At 39.9% G+C, this 19,688-nt stretch overlaps 2 protein-coding genes across 4 annotated transcripts; both read left to right on the forward strand.

The window, feature by feature from the left end:
• The first annotated feature begins 3,196 nt into the window (after positions 1 to 3,196).
• glrx2 (glutaredoxin 2) lies at positions 3,197 to 7,138 on the forward strand. 3 transcript variants are annotated; one of them, XM_083969436.1, is made up of 4 exons: positions 3,197 to 3,218; positions 4,691 to 4,757; positions 5,351 to 5,527; positions 6,415 to 7,137. In XM_083969436.1, the coding sequence occupies exons 2-4, from the start codon at positions 4,692 to 4,694 to the stop codon at positions 6,577 to 6,579; spliced, it is 408 nt and encodes a 135-aa protein (XP_083825562.1). In that variant the 5' UTR covers positions 3,197 to 3,218; position 4,691; the 3' UTR covers positions 6,580 to 7,137. The 3 variants fall into 3 exon arrangements, with proteins under 3 accessions (XP_083825562.1, XP_083825561.1, XP_083825560.1); XM_083969435.1 differs by lacking the exon at positions 3,197 to 3,218 and adding an exon at positions 3,226 to 3,289 and having other exon boundaries at positions 6,415 to 7,134; XM_083969434.1 differs by lacking the exon at positions 3,197 to 3,218 and adding an exon at positions 3,234 to 3,434 and having other exon boundaries at positions 6,415 to 7,138.
• A 390-nt stretch (positions 7,139 to 7,528) lies between these two features.
• On the forward strand, positions 7,529 to 19,688 carry uchl5 (ubiquitin carboxyl-terminal hydrolase L5). The gene is made up of 11 exons (XM_083969816.1): positions 7,529 to 7,760; positions 9,190 to 9,253; positions 9,352 to 9,457; positions 10,589 to 10,714; positions 12,128 to 12,189; positions 12,659 to 12,789; positions 13,075 to 13,138; positions 14,118 to 14,220; positions 16,353 to 16,466; positions 16,694 to 16,792; positions 19,280 to 19,688. The coding sequence occupies exons 1-11, from the start codon at positions 7,685 to 7,687 to the stop codon at positions 19,322 to 19,324; spliced, it is 990 nt and encodes a 329-aa protein (XP_083825942.1). The 5' UTR covers positions 7,529 to 7,684; the 3' UTR covers positions 19,325 to 19,688.

Consider the following 19,688-nt stretch of genomic DNA (forward strand, 5'->3'; position numbering starts at 1 on the left):
AATGTCTCAAACTCAAATGTTTCAGCATCTTCAATCAACTGCAGCCTGTCCACAAAACAATAGTGACTTTATATGAGAGGAAGTCTTTTTGCTGGTTTCAATCATCTGGTTTATTCATTTCCTTTGGAGAGGAGGACACCTCTGTGGATAATACAGCTCCAGGCAAAAACCTCCTGACTGTTTAGTCAGAATCCAAAAAGAAGCTTATGACAATGGTGGTAAGGAAAATGACTCCTATGATCACATCTTGTTTCACAACTTTCATGAAAGCTCTTTTGTTATTGTTCTTCGATTGGCAGGTGGCCTGAGGCAGAAGTTAGATACTGTGCATTTAAATTCATAGTTAACTAAAAAAAAACAAGTAGCAAAGGAGCATTTGTTGTTTCTCTATTGTAATTGCATAGGAATTGCCTACAACATGATGAATAAACTGATAATAATACTCGATCATCCTGTACAATACAAGATCATCCTGTATTGGAAATTAAAATGCATGTCCCTTACAGTTTTCACATCCTGGTATGAGAAATAACGAAAAAATGTTTAATGAGACGTAGTATTAAATCAGAAGGACAGGTGAGTTGTCTGTTACTGTCACTCACCATTATCGTGGCCTCGGTTGAAAAAAAAAAAAAAAAAAGATAATATATAGGGGGCCCACTTCAGTATTTTTTCAGGGGGCCCCAGAATTCCTGGCAGCGGCCCTGGAGATAAGTAGAGCGAATACACCCAAAACTAATTTGTCAACAAATCCCAGCTCTACATGTCAGAATTTCATTGCAGCTTGAAATGTTTTTTTCCATGCCTCATTGCCAGCCTGTTTAACATGACGGGGGGTTGTGGGTGGAGGGGTGGGGGTGGGGGTGGGGGGGTCCACATCTCTCTGCCTGTGCCAGACACGGGACATGAAAAATGTCTTTTTATTTATTTATTTCTTATACTTGTCACTTAAGAGTTTCAGTCGATTAACATATCCTCCTGCCAGCAACAGGGAAAAGCATTTTATGCCACTTGGTCTTGTCTAGATAATTGTTATACTGCCGTCATATCTAAAAGTGCCTCGGTGATGCTGAGTAATAGATGGTGTGCTTTTATTTCCCTTTTTCTGTCTAGGAACGCAGGATCTCATGATACTGAATGATATGACATAGATATCTATTCAGAAGCTACATGCCTTTTAGGCATGGAGAGGTAGCCTAGTGTTCATCACCATGGCAACCCTTTGGCCCGGCCAGTGGGAATCAGTTTTTTCCTTTGCCCCATGACCAACCTTTGATAAGGTACCATAACCCCACCGCAGCTTGTGTCGGCTTGATCTACTTGGAAGAAAGATGATTCTAAGATTTTACCTGGGAGGAAATGTGATCTAAACACACACACACACACACACACACACACACACACACACACACACACACACACACACACACACACACACACACACACACACTTGTGGGAAGATGATGGATGAAGCCTTCCAGCGAAAAGAAGCACTTACCTTTTACAAGGAGCAGAAAAGGTTTACAGGAAGGCAAAGACTGCTGCTTTATGTTGAAGCTCCAGCCAGCTTGACCAAAATAACTGTAGTTGTGGAGACATTCAGACTCTTTTATCCACTGCCGCTTGTCTGTTATCATATGTATCGTACCTAGAGCACGTATTTGAACCCTAATGTTAGTCTACACTGTCTTTCATAATACGTTCTGGCTTTGTGTCAGGATATTACCCACTCCAGGGCAACGCTGCAGATCTCTTTGATGGTGTGAATCCTTTTCTGAAATGATGCATTTCTCCATTGGCTTTGACAAAAAAAAAAAAAAAAAAAAAAAGGTATTTGAAGTGAAGCAGGTCGGTGCTGCCTCATCAGATATCTTTGGATTTGTGATTGATTCCCTAGCCTGTGAGCCTATTCTGGGATGACGTGGTGAATGAGGGAACAGTTAATTCTGAACTAATGCATTTCCACCTGCGTTTGAAGAGGGAGGAGAGAAGAAACTCTTTGAGGATAAAGGGAGAAATAATCTGCATTTGTACCAGCACTGGTGCCTGTTCTGTGCAGACAGAGACAGAGAGAAAGAGAGAGGTGACTGAAGGATGTTATCTCTTCTCTCTGGAGTGAGTCTCACCGGTCTCTTTGACCTCAACAGGCTCACAGCAGAGAGCACAGAGTTATGTTTCACACAAGGTGGCCCTAACACTGGGATGTCACCCAGTGTGCTGCTGTCATTAATATTACTATCTTCACCGATACTAAATCCTGTAAGAAACTGGTAGTAGGCCTACTGATCCTGACTGAACTGGCAAGTCAGCCATGCTGCAGATGGAAGAGGAAAGGAGTTAGACAAAAAGAAGAAAGGAAGACAGAGAGAGAAAAAAAAACAGAGAGGGATTTTGTGTTTTAATTGGGCTACTCTCAGACACAGAAATGCTGTTGAAGATTCATGGGAGTCATGTTTATTGTAAAAAACAAACAAACAAATGAATGAACAGAAATCAGGAACTAGCCTACTTTTTCATGTAAACATAGTCATAGGCTATATTCAGATATTATGACCTATTATCATTCATCATCCTTATTATATGTGCAGTGTTTTCTAAAGTGTCATGTAAAAATGGATGTGATAGGCTATATCAATTAAAATGTATACAATAAAATAAAATAAAATAGGACTACAAGTTTTCTAAATACAAAACTTTTTTTTATTGAAAAAGTACAAAAATAAACAATACTGGCATTTTTCATAGTGCATAGTACCATAAGTGTCGAGGGAATGCCAGATGAACATCATTCAACATTAGTGCAAGTTAACTCACAATAGGAACATACACATTAGTGCTTCAACAGAATACATTTAGAGCAGTTGAAATAAAATTAAAATTAAAATAAACATCTCAAAATAAATACCGGTAGTCAAAAATAAGTTTAGTTATTTATTTCAGTGGGAAAATTCTTTAAATTATCATGTAGTTTCTGTGCCTTTATTTCTGTTACATGTTTTAGTGATTTCATGTACAATTTAAATTCATACATGAAGACAATAAATTTGGGGGATGACTTCATAACTCTATTCTTATGGATGAAAAAAAATACTAAACATCTCGAGGGATTAAAAAAAACAAAACATCCTGGTCACGTGATTGATGTACAGTGGTTAGCGTCAGGACGTTACGTTCGGACGTCGGCTTGCGTCAGAAACTGCTTCCGTTGGTCACGTAAGGTAGGCTGCTCCAGACATAAACAGTGCCAAAAATAAGAGGGGAAAGCGTGGGTACAGTGACCGGCAGGGCGGTGTGTAGCAGCAGAACACTTTGTGCACTAACCGCATGTTTCATCCAGGCCAACAGCTCGATTATTTTTTGGCCGTTTGTTATTTTTTATCCATGTTTTCTCGAGCTGGATGTCTTTCTAGAGCGGCATGGAGCGGCTGCCGAAGGTCATTCTCGCTAGCTTCACTTGAATCGTAACTTAGCTAGCTAGCTCACAAATCAACCACAGACAGATTCAATTTTGAAAGAATATCAAAAGAAAAAAAAGTACATTAAAACATATCGGTTAATCAGTAAATGATAAAACATTGCTGCGAGTAATTTCCACGACTTGTCCGTGAAGTGCCGTATGCTTAACTTACCAACGGCCAGTGTTTCGCAACAAACTCGCATAATTCAAAGTTTAATCTGTTTTAAAATGCCTTGTTTATGGAAAAACGTATATTATATGACGCCTTTACGATTCATTTGGTTCTTCTGGAAATTTCGGCATACATGTGATTCAGCATAAATACGAGACTTATGTAAAAATTAACCTCTGTCTTCGGCATGCCTGTTCGTGTCAGTCTTATGCTGCGTTCAAGACAACTCGGAACTCGGAATCTCCCAGTTGAAAACTCCGGTTTCCGACTTCAGCCACGTCAAAATAACCAAAAACATGGCGGACCGGGACAAAATTTGCATTCAGAATGCTTCAAATGCATTAAAACATTACAACGGAGGCACAAAAAAAGAGTTTAATTGCGGAGTTCCGAGTTGTCACGAACGCAGCATTAGCATCAACGTTATCCCGGTTATTCCTCATCAACTCTTGCACTGAGTGACACAGTGAAGCAATTAGAAACTTTTAAAAATTTAACTCAAAGAAGAGTTGGTAGGAATATGAGATGTATACCGAATTTACCACAATATGGACACGGTTAATTAAATACCAAGTGTCTGCTTGGATGTATTGTTAGTCTCATTCACATTAGGGTGAAGTGTTGATTTTGACGGTTTCTTAATGAGGTTTGGCATCTTGTCACCTACCCACGTCAAGACTCAGCCAATTACCAGAGTAGGTGCAGACCATGTGTACTAGTAATCCTGGATTACTGAGCACATAACCCTCATTGCTGTTGCAGACCAGGCGTTATCAGGAGTAAACCAGAGCTTTTTTTTTTTTCAAGATCGAAACCATGGATTTGTGCATTTTCAGACCAGCAATCATCCTAAAAATTGAAATTATGCTCATACTAATTCAGTTTGTCTCATCCTTTGATTTTGCCTCGTTTCTAAGGTCATTGCACAGTTACCCTGACCATTTTCTGTTGATTAGTGTGTGTCATTCACTCCAGCAGATTATAATGTATAAGTACTATAACAGTGGCTCAAATGCTCTTAAGAACTTAATGCTCCAAAATTGTGATTTGTCTGTTTGCAGAATGGGGAATTTTTCGTCCTCCACCACAGGGGCTCTGTCCAGCACAGCCTGTGTCCAGTATGTTCAGGTAAGTTCACACAGATCTCTTCCCTGTGTTCAGCTTGTGCAGAAGTGTGTGCTGTAAAATCTACAACCTAGTTTTGTTTGTCTGATAAATTAGGTCTTGAAAGCGACGAGTTGAGGTGTTTCAGGAGACACGGCTCCATATGTCGGTTTCCTGATGTTCCCCACAGTTGGCCGCCACTCCTTGGCCGCTTATTCAATCATATCACTTGTCATCCTTTGTTAGTCTGTTCCAGTGCATTACCTCCATGCCTCTGTGCCTCTGAATCCCAAATCTGTTATAAAGTGGCTCCAGAAGTAGCATCTGTAACTCCATATGTGAACAGACATCAATTTTCAAAAGCGATAAAAAAGAAGCCTCTGAAATACACTAAATGTAGAATCATTTGATGCTCATTAAAAGCCCTTTGGTGAATATTTAGCAAATCCATATATGTGATGAATGTATCACGTCATATTTTATGCATCTTTCTGCCTCAGTTTATTAAATGTCTGAAGATCTACCATGGAGTGTTAAAGTTCCTGTGTGTCTAGTGCGGTCTGTTTCTCATATTATACTGTTATATAACAACATCTCATCTTTTCCTGACTTTTTAGGAGATGGTAGCACAGAACTGTGTTGTGATATTTTCCAAGACCACCTGTCCATACTGCAAGATGGCCAAGAATGTGTTCAATGAAATCGGTGCAAACTACAAAGTAGTTGAACTGGATGAACACAATGATGGGAGGAGACTGCAAGAGGCCTTAGCTCAGATGACCGGTGCCAGAACAGTAAGAACCTTGCGTCATATTATTTGGGATTGGAATTTCGAGTTCACAGCCGGCTATTTTAGCACCTCAAAAAAAATGAAAGAAAAAAAGAATCAAAACAGAGTTATTTGACAGCTTGTTTGTTCTGGCAGCTCTGCCTTAAAGTTAAATTTAGGTTGACTTGTCAAGAGGTTTTTGTTAGGGCTGCAGCCAAGATTTTGTATTTATCTTGCCTCAAAATAGCAGCATCTGAATCAAGATAAAGAGCAGACCATGTGGCATCTTTTCCCAGACTATAATCTCAAAGAGGGAAAATTATATGATGATATGTTTGAAGAAAGGTCACGTGCATCTAAACCCTGTTTGTTTATTTCATTCGATTAATTAATACAACTTTTTCTAACTTTCAAAATGAGCATTATAGACTCTTGTGCTGCACATGCAATGTCCATTTCTGCTTCTATTTCACTTCACTGTAACCTCACTGTGTCGCTCGTCTGTTTCTTCCACAGCTGTGAAAGTTGTAAATGAGTTTTACGAGTCAAAATATGTGTAGTTAAACACTTTATTTCAGATATATTACTTTTGTCACTTTACAACTTACTAATAAACTGGTGTTTGGATGGTGGTTTTACAGGGAGACACTTAGAAAGTCCCTTTGTCACACTTTGCAGAAACTGTTATTTTGGTCAAGTGCAAGACTGTGGCAAATAAAATAAGATGCGTAGACATTTGTCAAACATGTTGGATCAAGTTAAAAAGAATCAAAACAATAGTGAGACAACAGAAGAGACAAATAAATGTGATATAATCAGGATGATGTATTGGTAAAAGAAGTACCGGTACTTGTTTTTAAGCGATGACTTACTCACACTGTGCTAACGTTATGGCATCATTTGTGTATTCAGGTGCCAAGAGTCTTCATTAACGGAAACTGCATCGGAGGCGGCTCTGACACCAAACAGCTCCATCAGCAGGGAAGGTTGCTGCCCCTGATCGAACAGTGCGCTCCCTGCTGTGCTGCATCCAGCTCCGAGGGCTCGGCCAGTGGGCAGTTTGAGTCGGCTAAATGACTAACCGTTCTTGTTGCTCTTTTCAATCCTGTATTTATTAAATGTTCACTTGATCTTTTGCTACAAGTAGTACACTGCTTGAGCTCCGTTATGTTATATATTTATCAAAGTGCATTAGATACTTGACGTTTAAGCCACAAGTGTTTCCATCCAGTAATTTACAGTGTTATTATTAAAGTTACCATCTTATAAAAGAAAACTGTGAATAGTTCACTTCAGATACCTCTCTGCTGCATGGTTTGTTTCATTTATAATACAGGCATAAGCATAAGCATGACCTCTCCAAGCATCAAGCCTCATGCAACAAGTGAACATCATAAAATGTTGTCTTATGTTCTCTTATTTGTGTTCGTATGAAGATTTTTTAAAAACATATCTTGTAACAACGAAAGAGACACAGACTTTTGTTTGATTTGAACATGAAATCTTATTAAAAATGTAATTATTTTTTTGTCAATGTTTTATTTGGATAGACAGGAAAAAAAGTATTTGTTTTTTTTACTTGTCAACACATTTTCTATTTCAGTGTCTAAAGTTGTGGGTTTATTTAATTAGGAATTTGATTTTTGCTAAATAAACGCAGATAAATGGCGCATTTATAAAGTCGCAACCATATAAAATGTTTTTTTTAATATATATATACAATGAATGTATTTATGATTGTTAATAAATATGAATGAAAGTATACTATCAGCATCTCACGTATTTCTTTAACGAAGAGTGTTTGATTTTATCCCTCGGTAATCGTAGGCGGGCGGATATTAGTTGTAATTCAGGGGGGAAACAAATATATTATCATGAAAATACTTCTGGTTCAGTCTCGTCTTTACAACAGTAATCACCATTATAAATTATAAACCACGTCGTGTTAATATCTGGAGAAAAAAAATGTAAAAAAGATAGTCCCCTTACTTCGGTGTACGCTGTCACTCGAAACACGCGCACCAAAACCCAGATTACCCACATTGCACCGCGTCACGTCGCTTCTTCAGTTTGCTTCAGCGAAATTAGCTTCTCCGACGGGGGTGTATTATTATTGCTAAGCTAGGGCATTAGCATCTTGTTTATGTGCACAGTTAGCTTGGATAAACAACACTGTTGAAGAATGGCTGGAAGCGCGGGAGAGTGGTGTCTGATGGAGAGCGACCCCGGGGTGTTTACGGAGCTGATTAAAGGTTTCGGTAAGCTAACGGAAGCTAAATGCTAAAACTGCTGCTCATTCAATGTAACGTGGCTATGCGCTATGCGACAGTGCTAGTTAGCTAACCGTTAAATTAGCTTCCATTGGCTGCCATTGATTTCTGATGCAAGAAGGAAGGAAGGAAGGAAGGAAATACAACAGCGGGTGATATTTTAGAGGCGGTGCATTTGTTTAGTTTTTTTTTTAACGCATCTTCATCCTCAGAGTTGCGTGTGGCACAGAGTCTTCTTTGCTAATGTACCTGGACATGCTAACTGGCTAGCATTACTCAGCGTTCAAAATAACGGCGCGTGGTGAAAACAAATCGTCGCTCATCATGAATGATGACGTTTGTTGTTCCAGTGAAACAAAAACACGAGACTCGAGAGAAGCTGCCCCCCCCCCCCCCAGTTGTCTGTTATCAGATAATCTCCCTCTGTTTTTTTATTTATTTAATTATTTTTAGACTGCAGCACTAATTTAAAGTGTGAATGTGAGTGTTTGATGGCTTCACAGACTGAGGGACTAGAGATTCTTTACTGATCCCAAAGGAAATTCAAGTATCCAGTAGCGCACAATGCATACCGGTATAATAATACAATAATATGTCTCATAGTGGGGAAATGTACAGGGTTGCAGCAGCAGAGAAATGTATAGAACAGTTAATAAATAGCAGATGGCAATAGCAGTAACAGTAATTGTAACAGATTATGGTTAGGATTATGATCAAGACAGAGATAATAACTAAGAAGAAATATATGGAATATTTTAACTATGTTTAGTGGTCAGAGCAGCTCTTATTGTGGAGTCTTGACAGCTGCAGGGAGGAAGGACAGGTGATAAAACTCCTTCACACACTTTGGCTGAAGGAGCTGGTCACTGATGGAGCTCTCTAGTTCGGTCAGGACTCAGGAGATCCCTCATGGGGTGTGAGAGTCATTGTGCACCAGAGATGACAGCTTGCCCATCATTCTCCTCTCTCCAACAACTTCCACCAGGTCAAGTTGACATCTCATCTCAGGACAGAGCTGGCCTCCTTGACCAATTTGTTTTGTCTCTTCCTGTCCACAGCTGAGATGCTGCTGCTCCAGTACACCACTCCACACAGAATAACTGATGCTACCGCAGTGTCATAGAAGGTCTAGGAGTGTGCACCCCTAACTCCAAAAGACCTCAGCCTCCTGAGCAGCTTTTTATAGAGTGCAGTGGTGTTGTCAGTCCAGTCCACCTTGTTATATAATATTATATACCGGTAATATAAGGGCATGGTAGAGCAAAAATAAAACGGAGATAAGAAAAGTCCGAAAAAATATACACACTACATATACATCCATATAGATTATGTACATCAATATGTTTTAAATAAATACAAGAAACTGTGCCAAATTAAATATGCAAAATGTATAATCTGTGCAACTTGTCATTGGCAGGCTGCAAAGGAGCCCAGGTTGAGGAGATATGGAGTATGGAGCCAGAGAACTTTGACAACTTGAAGTAGGTTCATACATGCAGCTTCAGACAGTATCTTGCATGCTCCCATCTAAAAACACAGACCTTTTTTTTTTAATGTATTTTTGCTCTGTTCCATCCAGACCAGTTCACGGCCTGATTTTCCTCTTCAAGTGGCAGCCAGGTGAGGAGCCAGCAGGATCCATTGTCCAGGATTCAAGACTCGACCACATCTTCTTCGCAAAACAGGCATGTTGTGTTGTTATTACATAGAAACACACACACTGAACCTTTTACACATTGGCTAAATATTATTGTATTTACTTTTATCCAACTCAGTTGTTGTAAAGGAAAATCTATACAGGTCTATCACCAGCTGACCCTCTTTTACCCATCTTATTTCATACCGACTGGTTTCTAAGTTTCCTCCTTGACGCCTTTGGTTCAGCATGTTACTGCTGAAATATAGTTCTAAGTTAAAAATACTTTATTGATTAACAGTTCAGTGTTTTTTTTGATAACACTTAGGTAAGTGCACACTATTAAGCATTAGTTTAGCATTAATAAATACTGAATTCTTCATTAACACATGAATACTCATCAGTATGTAGTTTATAAATACAGTTAGTGCTTATCAATGATGAGTAAAACATTTTTAACTGTGCTTATAAACTACATACTAATGAGTATTCATGTGTTATTTATGACAAATTCAGTATTTAATGCTTAACTATAACTAATGCTTAATAGTGTCTACTTATTATAAAGTGTTACCTTTATAATGAGTACCAATTTAGTAAATAGCTTAAGAAGATTTAGTTTGTCAGTCAATTAATTACTTAAGTTCTGATGATGATGATAATGATGACCAAAAGAAAAGCAGGTATATATTAATATTACACTAGAGCTGCTAGTCTTTATAGTTGTGCAGAGTAAACTGACTCGACTCGCCTCCGTCTAATGTCTCGTCATTATTGTTTACATCTCCACAAAACCGTCTAAGGCTGCATCAGATGAGGAGATGATGCATATTAGTTTTCCTGCTAAACAGTCTAATGAATGAGACATTTGACTGGACCTATGACATACGGTAAAGCACACAGCTCATTACAAAGTATCAGGATGCACACAGAGGGGAAGAAGAGGAAGATCTCACTCTTTATGCAGATAAGCACTTACATACAGTCGTCATATTTGAAGCTTTGTTTGCACAGACTTGCAGACGATCATAAAACTGTAATTTTACCACAGAAACCCACCATTCATTTTATGATATGTCATCTACTTTCTGTTTGAATAACTCAGCAAAGCATCAGTGAGGATTGTCTCTAATCTAATACCGTAGTCTAACTACTTGTTGTGTATTTGTTTTATTTCCAGGTCATCAACAACGCCTGCGCCACCCAGGCCATCGTCAGCGTTCTGCTCAACTGCACCCATTCTGACATGCTGCTCGGAGACACGCTCACAGAGTTCAGAGAGTTCTCACAGAGTTTCGACGCCGCTGTACGTTCATGGTATTTGTGTCTTGAAACCCCCCACCCCGCCCCTCAACAAAAAGGAAAAAACCAAAAACAAACTATGGCTTTGATTTTGTGTGTGACATAGTTCAGGGATGATATACATTATGTTACATTGTCACTACGAACTTCCCTTTTTAAAGGGATAGTTCACCCAAAATTGAAATTTCACTCATTATCTACTCATCCTCATGTCGACTAAGGGCTGGGAGAAGTTTCAGAGTCCTCCGTGGCTTCTCTGAGTTACAGGGGGTCTCGGCATAGCAGTGCATGTCCATATAACGGTTGCAAATGGATACCAACTGTCTTCGTAACAAAAAGACACACCAAAAAACATCCAAATACCTCCATCCTGCTCGTATGTAATGTCCGTCTTGTGTCGAAGCCCTGAAATGCGAAATTGCCCTGAAAAAAATTAAATAAGTCTATATTTCAAGCTTGTTTGTAGCGGAAGCTCCTCTTCCCAGTTCGTCCAAATTTGACGAACCGGGAAGAGGAGCTTCGAGAAGCTTCCGCTACAAAAGAAGCTTGAAATATAGACTTATTTAATTTTTTTTGGGGGACAATTTCGGATTTCGGGGCTTCAATACAAGACGGACATTACATACGAGCAGCATAGAGGTATTTGGATGTTTTTTAGTGTGTCTTTTTGTTACGAAGACAGTTGGTATCCATTTGGAACCGTTATATGGACATGCACGACGAGACCCCCTGTAACTCAGAGAAGGCACGGAGGACTCTGAAACTTCTCCCAGCCCTTAGTCGACATGAGGGAAATTTCAATTTTGGGTGAACTATCCCTTTAAGTTCAGCATCACCAACATTAGGCTGAAACTGAAATAGTAAGTAATGCATTATGCATCCTTCGCTCCAAAAAAAACACATTTGCACAGCTTTCCCCCTCGGAGCAGTAACTCATTGCACAGCTCACTACAGTAATTTCTCCTTCTGTCTCCAACACTTGACAGTTTTATCCTCTTACCTTTTAAAACCTGAGATGACTCAGTTGTCTGTCCTGCAGATATTCAGAGGAACCAGGCTGTACTTATTTATGACGTTCGTCTTTGATTTGAACCTGAAAGTTGAGAGATGTTGCTACTTTTTCTTATGTTAGAGATGGTAACAATGAAAAGGCTAAAACAAGCAAAACTGGAATTCTTACATATTTTAATCCATGTATTTATTGGTACATTAAAAAGATAAGTAATGTATTTTCAATCAGTAACTGTAATTTTGCGGAAAATGAAATATTGATTGGATGCTGAAGCTTCTTGGAAGATGAATGCATAATTTGTTCCATACAGTGCTTCTTTATGACGCAGCATCTTTTTAATAGAAGGGTTATAATCGTCAGTATTATAATAATAATAATGCTTCTCCCTCTCTGCACTCTCCACAGATGAAGGGTTTGGCTCTGAGCAACTCCGAAGTGATCCGACAAGTTCACAACAGCTTTGCCAGGTAAAGCTCCTCCTGCTCATATCTCATCCAGCTGGAGAGAAAAAGAGCCAGAGATTGGCTTCATGTTATTTTTATCTCCTCGTTCTGACTTTGGGGAAAAGCCACCGGCCCGTCTGTTGCTAATGCACCTGGGAAACATGGACGTGAGGCCGGTTCATGGATTGGTCACTCAAAATTATTAATGCAGATTAGGATAACATGTTTTTGTTATATAAAGCAAAACTTACTAAGTAATTATTCTTAATAATTTATTACTTTACCACCTCAGAATCATCAAGCAGCAACCTGTTATTTATGCACTTTTCTGCACTACCGATTTGAAATAATGTTCTGTTTTTCAATATAGAGAAACAAAATTTAAAAATCAGATTCATCGATTAATCGCAAAAATAATTGACCAATTAATCGATTATTCAAATAATCGTTAGTTGCAACCCTAATGATAATTATTCTTTTCTTTTTCCTGTAGGCAGCAAATGTTTGAATTTGATGCAAAGTCCTCAGCGAAGGACGAGGACGCCTTTCACTTTGTGAGCTATGTTCCTGTAAACGGCAGACTATACGAGCTGGATGGACTTCGAGAGGGACCAATTGACCTGGGTGAGCAAAAAAAAAAAAAGATAGTCATTTGTTATTTCTCTCTTCTGGCTTTAAGGTTTCAAGCACCAAAAACTGTCAGTTTAATGTGTGAAGCTCCCTCGGCGTGGGGGCCCCCGCTGTGCACTGCCGAAATTTCGTCTGGCTGGCCACGGACCATTTCCTTTTAAAAGTGTCTGTTTTTATGATGATGTACAGCGTGTGTGCGCTTGCTGGTGCTGTATCTACTGACACCTGCAGTATTGTTAATTTATTATTATCCCCCCCCCCCCTCCTCCTCCTCCCCAGGTGCGTGCAACCAGGATGACTGGATCAGTGCAGTTCGCCCAGTGATTGAGAAAAGAATACAGAAGTGAGTGTTTTTAATTTCATGAGACTAATGTCAGATTAAAGTGTAATTTTAAAGGGATAGTTCAACATTTTGGCACATTCTCCTATTGCCATAATCCCTATAGTCATAGCAGTAGGTTTGTTACCTTCAATTATCGGTGCATGATGTTTTGAGATAAGCGGGGCAGAGACGTGAGCTGCTCAGGGAACACAATGGAGGTAACAGTACTTTCACCTTTTGCCTCATCAAATACACAATCCTACAACTCCAAAATGCTGTCAAGGGCAAGTTGTGACCTGCACATTCACCACGCTGTGAAATAATCATGTAACATTAGGACACACAAAGCAAATACTCAGAACTACTTAAACTTTTGAACTCACTCCTACGCATTTGCCTCGAGAACAACTCTGTCTCGTAATGTTATGTTATTATTTCATAGCGTGGTGAATGTGCAGGTCACAACTTGTCCACGAGAGGATTTCTGAGTTGTTGCTTTGTGTATTTTATGAGTTTGATGAGGGAAAAGGCAAAAGTACCGTTCACCTCCATTGTGTTCACTGAGCAGCTCACGTCTCTGTCCCGCTGATCTCAAAACAGCATGCACCTATAATTAAAGGTAATGAACCTACTGCTATGACTATAGGGATTATGGCAATAGGAGAATTTGCCAAAATGTTGAACTATCCCTTTAAGGCTGTTATTATTACCTCTCACTTGTACACAGCACAACAGTGTGCCATGGTGACAGTCTGTGTGCTCCGGTTGGATTTAGACACTAGAATGAATTAAAGTAGTGAGCAGTCATGTTGACATTTCTCATCCATTTCTTATGGTTTATCGGCGTTTCTCATAGCTCGAGCTGGTATCATGCAGAGATGATGTTCTGTTCTGCGAAGTATTGACTTGTTTCTCTGGCAGCCGAAGACCGCCTTGATTCTGTTTGACAGCGCATCACTCTGTGTTTTCACTGAGCTTCTATCGTTTCCCCCCTCTTCAGGTACAGCGAAGGTGAGATCCGGTTCAACCTAATGGCCATCGTGTCGGATAGAAAGATGATATACGAGAGGAAAATCGCAGAGCTCCAGACTCAGCTTACCGAGGTGAGTGGCAGCAAAAGAGCTGGATGCAGCAGCAACAGACATGAGAGGGAATAATTCATTATTTTGCTTTCTCCCTGGGAGGCCACATGTGATATTCATCAGTTGTCAGGCTTTCAAGAAGTTGGAGTTGATAGCTGTGGTGAGCTGTACTGGGCCCCTTATATCCTTGAAAGTTTGTGAATGAGAGGTGAAAGAAAAAACATCAAAGCCTTGAGTGTTTTTGTAGATCGACTCATCAATGGTTCTGCATCGTTAAACAGGTTTAAATGTCTCTACTTTCTCTTCAAATTATAAAAGCCTATGTTTTCATTGTTTAGTTTAAACAATCTATTGATCTGCTGTGTTAGGGGACACGAGGGAGCAACAAAACCCTCTCCTCCTGGGGGGTTTAGACGTGTTGTTGGACTGTGACCTGGGAAAGAGAGAAAAGGATTTTAGAAATCAATATGTATGTGTACGACAGAGTATTAGGGCCACATTGAGAAAAACATTTTTTCACAGGCTTCGAGAATAAAGTCATAATATTACGAGAATAAAGTCATATAACCTGTTGTTTTAGAGGAGGAACGTTGTTAAAATGTGAGCCGTGGAGCATTTTCGTGAAGTTGTTATAAAGTATAGGTTTCACAAACAGGGAGAGCCCCACTATGTCGTTTTTCGACCTTGAAATAATGTTTCTAAACTCATTGAAGTGCCAGGCTACATCGCAGCTCCGCTAAGCTGCAGAGCCCCAGATCAAGCCCAGTTATCGGTACCGACGACGGCACCGCTGTTACCGATACAGCAGACAGTTGCTCTTCTCAACCAGAGTAGCTACCAGTACCAGTAATTCTACATACTGGGGCATACTTTAATCTTTTGGCACATCAGCACCACATTGTCATCAGTATCAGGACTCTGAGAAGAATATGTAAGAAAATGCATCTATTCCCCAGAAAGCACCAGGTGGCCTTGGAGGAAGTCACTGCTATATTTTCTCATAATATAATGACTTTATTCTTGTAAAACTATGACTTTATTCTCGAAGTCTGTGAATTATTTTTTGGCCCTAATCATCCATCATGGTATGTTTATGTAAATTAGGGGAAAAGGAGCCAATGAGTTTTTCTAATTAGGAATAATAGGAAATAAAAGTGAAGGAATACAGTAGGGCTGTCCTGATTATCATATTTTGATAATCAAAGCTTTGCGGACATAAAATCGATCAAAATCGAAGCTTCGACGGCCGGGGGGCTGCGCGATCGTAACGTCTGATCGTAGCGGAAATAATGAAAGTAATGGCAAACAAACACTGCATATCTCCAAAATCAGGCAGGTTTCCAGGATGCCAAGTAGCCTACTCATTGTAATGTAACAATTGCCGATGAGAACCATTGTCAAATGAAAAAAAAAAAAAGGAATCGATCACGGACTTCATGATCGATTACCATGGTAAGGAACAAAGCTTCGAAGCTTCGATTTTTTTGGGTCAGCCCTAGAATACAGGCTGATTACAGCGATCAGCCACATCATTGAAACAGGTGGCTGTTTTTATAGTTTTGGCTGATGGCGATGGGTGAAAATTGTGTTTTAAGAGTTCATTCTGAGACAGTGGCTTCATCTGAAAATTAATTTACAGTTTGAATTGTTTTACTCGGGTTCAAGGCTTCAACCAGTCCAATGATACACAGATCAGTGATCAGTTACAACTCAGCAGTTTATATATTTCACACATTTCCAGGACGTAGTCATGACGGGTTCAGGGAGGGGTTGAAGATTACCTTCACCCTCTGGTCTAGTTCAGGTGTGTTGGAGCTGCAGTCGGCCACACCTGCAGCAGCATCAGTGGGTTCTGTCTGTTCCACGTGGAGCCAACGCTGATGTCATGGTTTACTGATAACACCCTGCTACTGCATGTTCAAACCTTCAACCACTGGAGGTCAGCAGACAGCAAGGTTTTCAAATACAACGTTAGAGGACATAAACCAAAGCCAGCAATTACATTAATATTGGTTCTACTCACAAGTGGCTTTAGTTTAATCAATATAATCATCTTCTTGACCAAATGTCTCTCTTTCCTCTTTGATTCCACCTCCTCACGTTGTATCTTGGATTCACAGAAACCTTTTTTTCTCTCTCTCTTCTGTCCCCAGGACGAGCCGATGGACACAGACCAGAGCAGCACGTTTCTTAGCTCCATCCAGTCAGAAATTGCCAAGTACCAGCTCCTTATTGAAGAGGAAAATCAGAAACTTAAAAGATATAAGGTGGGTGTGTCTTAACAGTTATCGGTTACGTGCTGCATTTTGTGTCACATTTATTATGGTACAAGCACAGGAGAATGGTCCATAAAGCTTTATAGTGCAGTTTATTTTTTCTCTCCTGTAAATGTATTTTAGCCTCGGAGGTTTTGTACATTATTTCCTCTCTCACTCAGGTTTTCATTTACCTCTTGGATTTATGTGTTTTTTATTATTTTATTTTTTTGTTACAGATTGAAAACATTCGACGAAAGCACAACTACCTTCCTTTCATCATGGAGCTACTGAAGACGCTGGCAGAGTATCAGCAGTTAATACCTTTGGTGGAGAAGGTAATTTTTTTTCTCTCTATACTGAGTCTTTCTACAACACTGTGTTTTTATTTGGGGTTTCTCTGACTATGGATTTGAAGTTTTGCCTTCAGGTAGTTTTTTCCATCATTGATTCATCATTTCATTTGCATCTTTTTCCGCTCTGGAGAAAAGAGCTAAAACACCCGGATAAACAAATTAAATTCCTCAATTGGCATAAAATAACAATAACAGCACGTTATCCATCCATCCTTTTCCTCCCGTGCACAACACATCGTCTTTCTTTTGGAGACGGTGTAGCGATGACGAGGGAATTTTTATTTTCAGGGCACAAGTTTTTAGGAAAGATAAAAATATCTTTACTTTACTGAAAGATGATTGGTTATTTATTTTTTATAAACATTCACATTATTTTGGAAATCACCAATATTTAATTTTAGTTGCATTTATTCTTATTTTATTTTTATTTAACCAGGCAAAAATCATTAAAGGGACAACGAGGAGTTTTGGAAAAGCGAAGCGTTTTCACACTACATTTATGAGCCTCCGCGCGCACCGTACATTTCTTTGACCCGGCGCAAGACGGACTCATGTTTTCATTCATCAAAAATTAAAGTCAGAGGTTCAAAGAGGTTCACATACCATCGTAGTTCCGACCATAAACGGCGATTCTGCGGCGTTATTCTCATAACTCGCCATGAAGGAAACGCTGGTCGGCTCGACCAGCATTTCCGCCACCACTAATAATAACAAAATAACGATAGAGACAGATCGATATATTTAGCGAAAATGGAGCCATTAACAAGTGTGAGTAGCGGAGATTCATCCACATTAACGTGAGACTTTTTTATAACCGAATAGAAACTCCTCGTTGTCCCTTTAAGAACAAGTTCTTATTTGCAATGATGGCCTGACAAAAAGCACAAGCTTCTTGAAGGGAGGGGGAGAGAAGGCTGTGAAAAAAAGTATTGGTTAAAGACGGTGGCACCAGTGTTAATTTTGTCAGCTATTTTTCAATTTAGTTTTAGTCTTAGTCTTGTGTCAAATGCCCTTATAAGTTTTAGTCATATTTAGTCAGCTTGTATTCTTTTTTGTTTAGTCACATTTAGTCGACGAAAAGTCTTGGCATTTTAGTCTAGTTTTAGTCAAAGAAAATCCAAAGTATTTTAGTCTAGTTTTAGTCAATAGTCTTTTTTTAGTCTTTGAAAGCAGATTGACAGTAATGTTAATCACAACTAATTACTCAAACCAATATTGACAGGCAGCTGTCAGATGAGCCAACTTTCTAGCTTGTGTGTGCGTTTATGTAGGCTATTTGTCAGTATCTAAACAGAGATGCACGCACGCACGCACACACACACACACACACACACACACACACACACGGCGCAGAAGCGACCGACCAGCGCGGAGACGCGTCTATACGCCAGGGACACACCGGCCGCAGAAGCGCCGCGAGTAGCCGCGGAGCCCTTTGATGTTAACGATTGTGTCGTTCACACCAGAGCCATATCGCTCTGGTTCACAGCAGCAGCGCCCCGTGCGATCCTGTCAAGCTGGGCAGGAAGTCGCACAAAGAAACAGCGAGAGAATCCGGTTAATTTTCAAAATAAAACACAGCGATTGACAAATGCAATGATGTGAACGGGAGGGCTCGCACATGATCTCCGTTGCTCGGAGCTTCGCAGCAATTCCGCCGCCGGTTTACAGCGCCCGCACCCCCCCTGCAATGGCCATGCGCCCCCCGCCCCCCATAACCAGTTTGTAGCCTACTCGCCGCACATAGCACATAGTGTGTGTGTGTGTGTGTTCCTCACTCAGGCACACACACACACACACACCCCTGGCAAAGACAATACACAAGCATGGCTATACAGACAAACAGCAAGAGAGTGACATGGACAAGAAAGGGTTAAACAGCTATTCAGTCATACAGGCAAAGCAGCAAGACAGGCAGTGGCGGGCAAGGCAGAGAAATATAACAACACACTAGTATTACAAAGTGTTAGGAAGGCTAAACTGACAGAACATGAAAGACAAAGAACAAGCAGGGTTAATAGCGAGGATTAGTTGCAACATCACAACACAAATACATAAAGACGGTTAATAACAGGGTTATATGCAACAACATATCACAAGAAAGGAGTCTGGGCCAACAGCGGCAGGTATTTAAGGACAGATAATGAAAGACTGTTGAGAATGTGAATTGTTACTGGAAAGAAAAAATTATTGATAAACGCAACGACATGAAATGAAATCACAAAACATTGAAATTCAATCGTCTGTCCACTAGAGGGCAGAAGTGTCGTCTCACAGCCATGTTGAGTGTATGAATATGACTTGGAAATGAGTTTTTTACGTCCACAGCAATGACAATTGAATATCTAATATTTGTGAATAAAACATCTGATAGGTTTTATGTGTATTTAGTGATTAGATGTGTATTCTTTGCTGATTTTGTGTATATAAGGGACACTAATGAAAATCTCTCTGGGCTTCTCTCATCAGGCAAAGGAGAAACAGAGCGCCAAAAAAGCTCAGGAGGCCAAGTGAACAACAACAACGACGACAATGACAGCAGCAGCAGCAGCGGCAGTACTACTTCCTGCTGAGAAGCCTCTAATTACACACAGACACATTCACTCTTTTCATCGGCGAGCCACATTACAGACACTGTGTACGTCGTTGTTGTCATATTCATATACTATAAATGACCGTGGATGGTCGCGCAGCACTTCCTCACACTGTGGCATCCTCTGAACCATCCACACGTTATGAACTGCACTGCAGGTGTAGCAGAGAGACTGTCGGCAAAACAAAAAAAAAAAACACAAGTCTTCATGTGTGTGTGTCCATCAGCTCTTATTGCATGTTTGAAGGAAATGATGTCCGTCTTATTTTCATAATAAAATGTTTA

This window comes from Trachurus trachurus, assembly GCF_905171665.1.
Source record: "Trachurus trachurus genome assembly, chromosome: 4".
Classification (NCBI taxonomy): domain Eukaryota; kingdom Metazoa; phylum Chordata; class Actinopteri; order Carangiformes; family Carangidae; genus Trachurus; species Trachurus trachurus.

What these genes read in the sequence shown, in the direction of transcription:
- glrx2 (XM_083969434.1), top strand. Translation starts at nt 3,325, where the DNA reads ATGTTTCATCCAGGCCAACAGCTCGATTATTTTTTGGCCGTTTGTTAT. An exon ending in GCATGGAGCGGCTGCCGAAG is followed by an intron (nt 3,435 to 4,690) that starts GTCATTCTCGCT and finishes GTCTGTTTGCAG; the next exon opens with AATGGGGAATTTTTCGTCCT. An exon ending in AGATGACCGGTGCCAGAACA is followed by an intron (nt 5,528 to 6,414) that starts GTAAGAACCTTG and finishes TTGTGTATTCAG; the next exon opens with GTGCCAAGAGTCTTCATTAA.
- uchl5 (XM_083969816.1), top strand. Translation starts at nt 7,685, where the DNA reads ATGGCTGGAAGCGCGGGAGAGTGGTGTCTGATGGAGAGCGACCCCGGG. An exon ending in ACATCTTCTTCGCAAAACAG is followed by an intron (nt 9,458 to 10,588) that starts GCATGTTGTGTT and finishes TTTTATTTCCAG; the next exon opens with GTCATCAACAACGCCTGCGC. An exon ending in TCCAGACTCAGCTTACCGAG is followed by an intron (nt 14,221 to 16,352) that starts GTGAGTGGCAGC and finishes TTCTGTCCCCAG; the next exon opens with GACGAGCCGATGGACACAGA.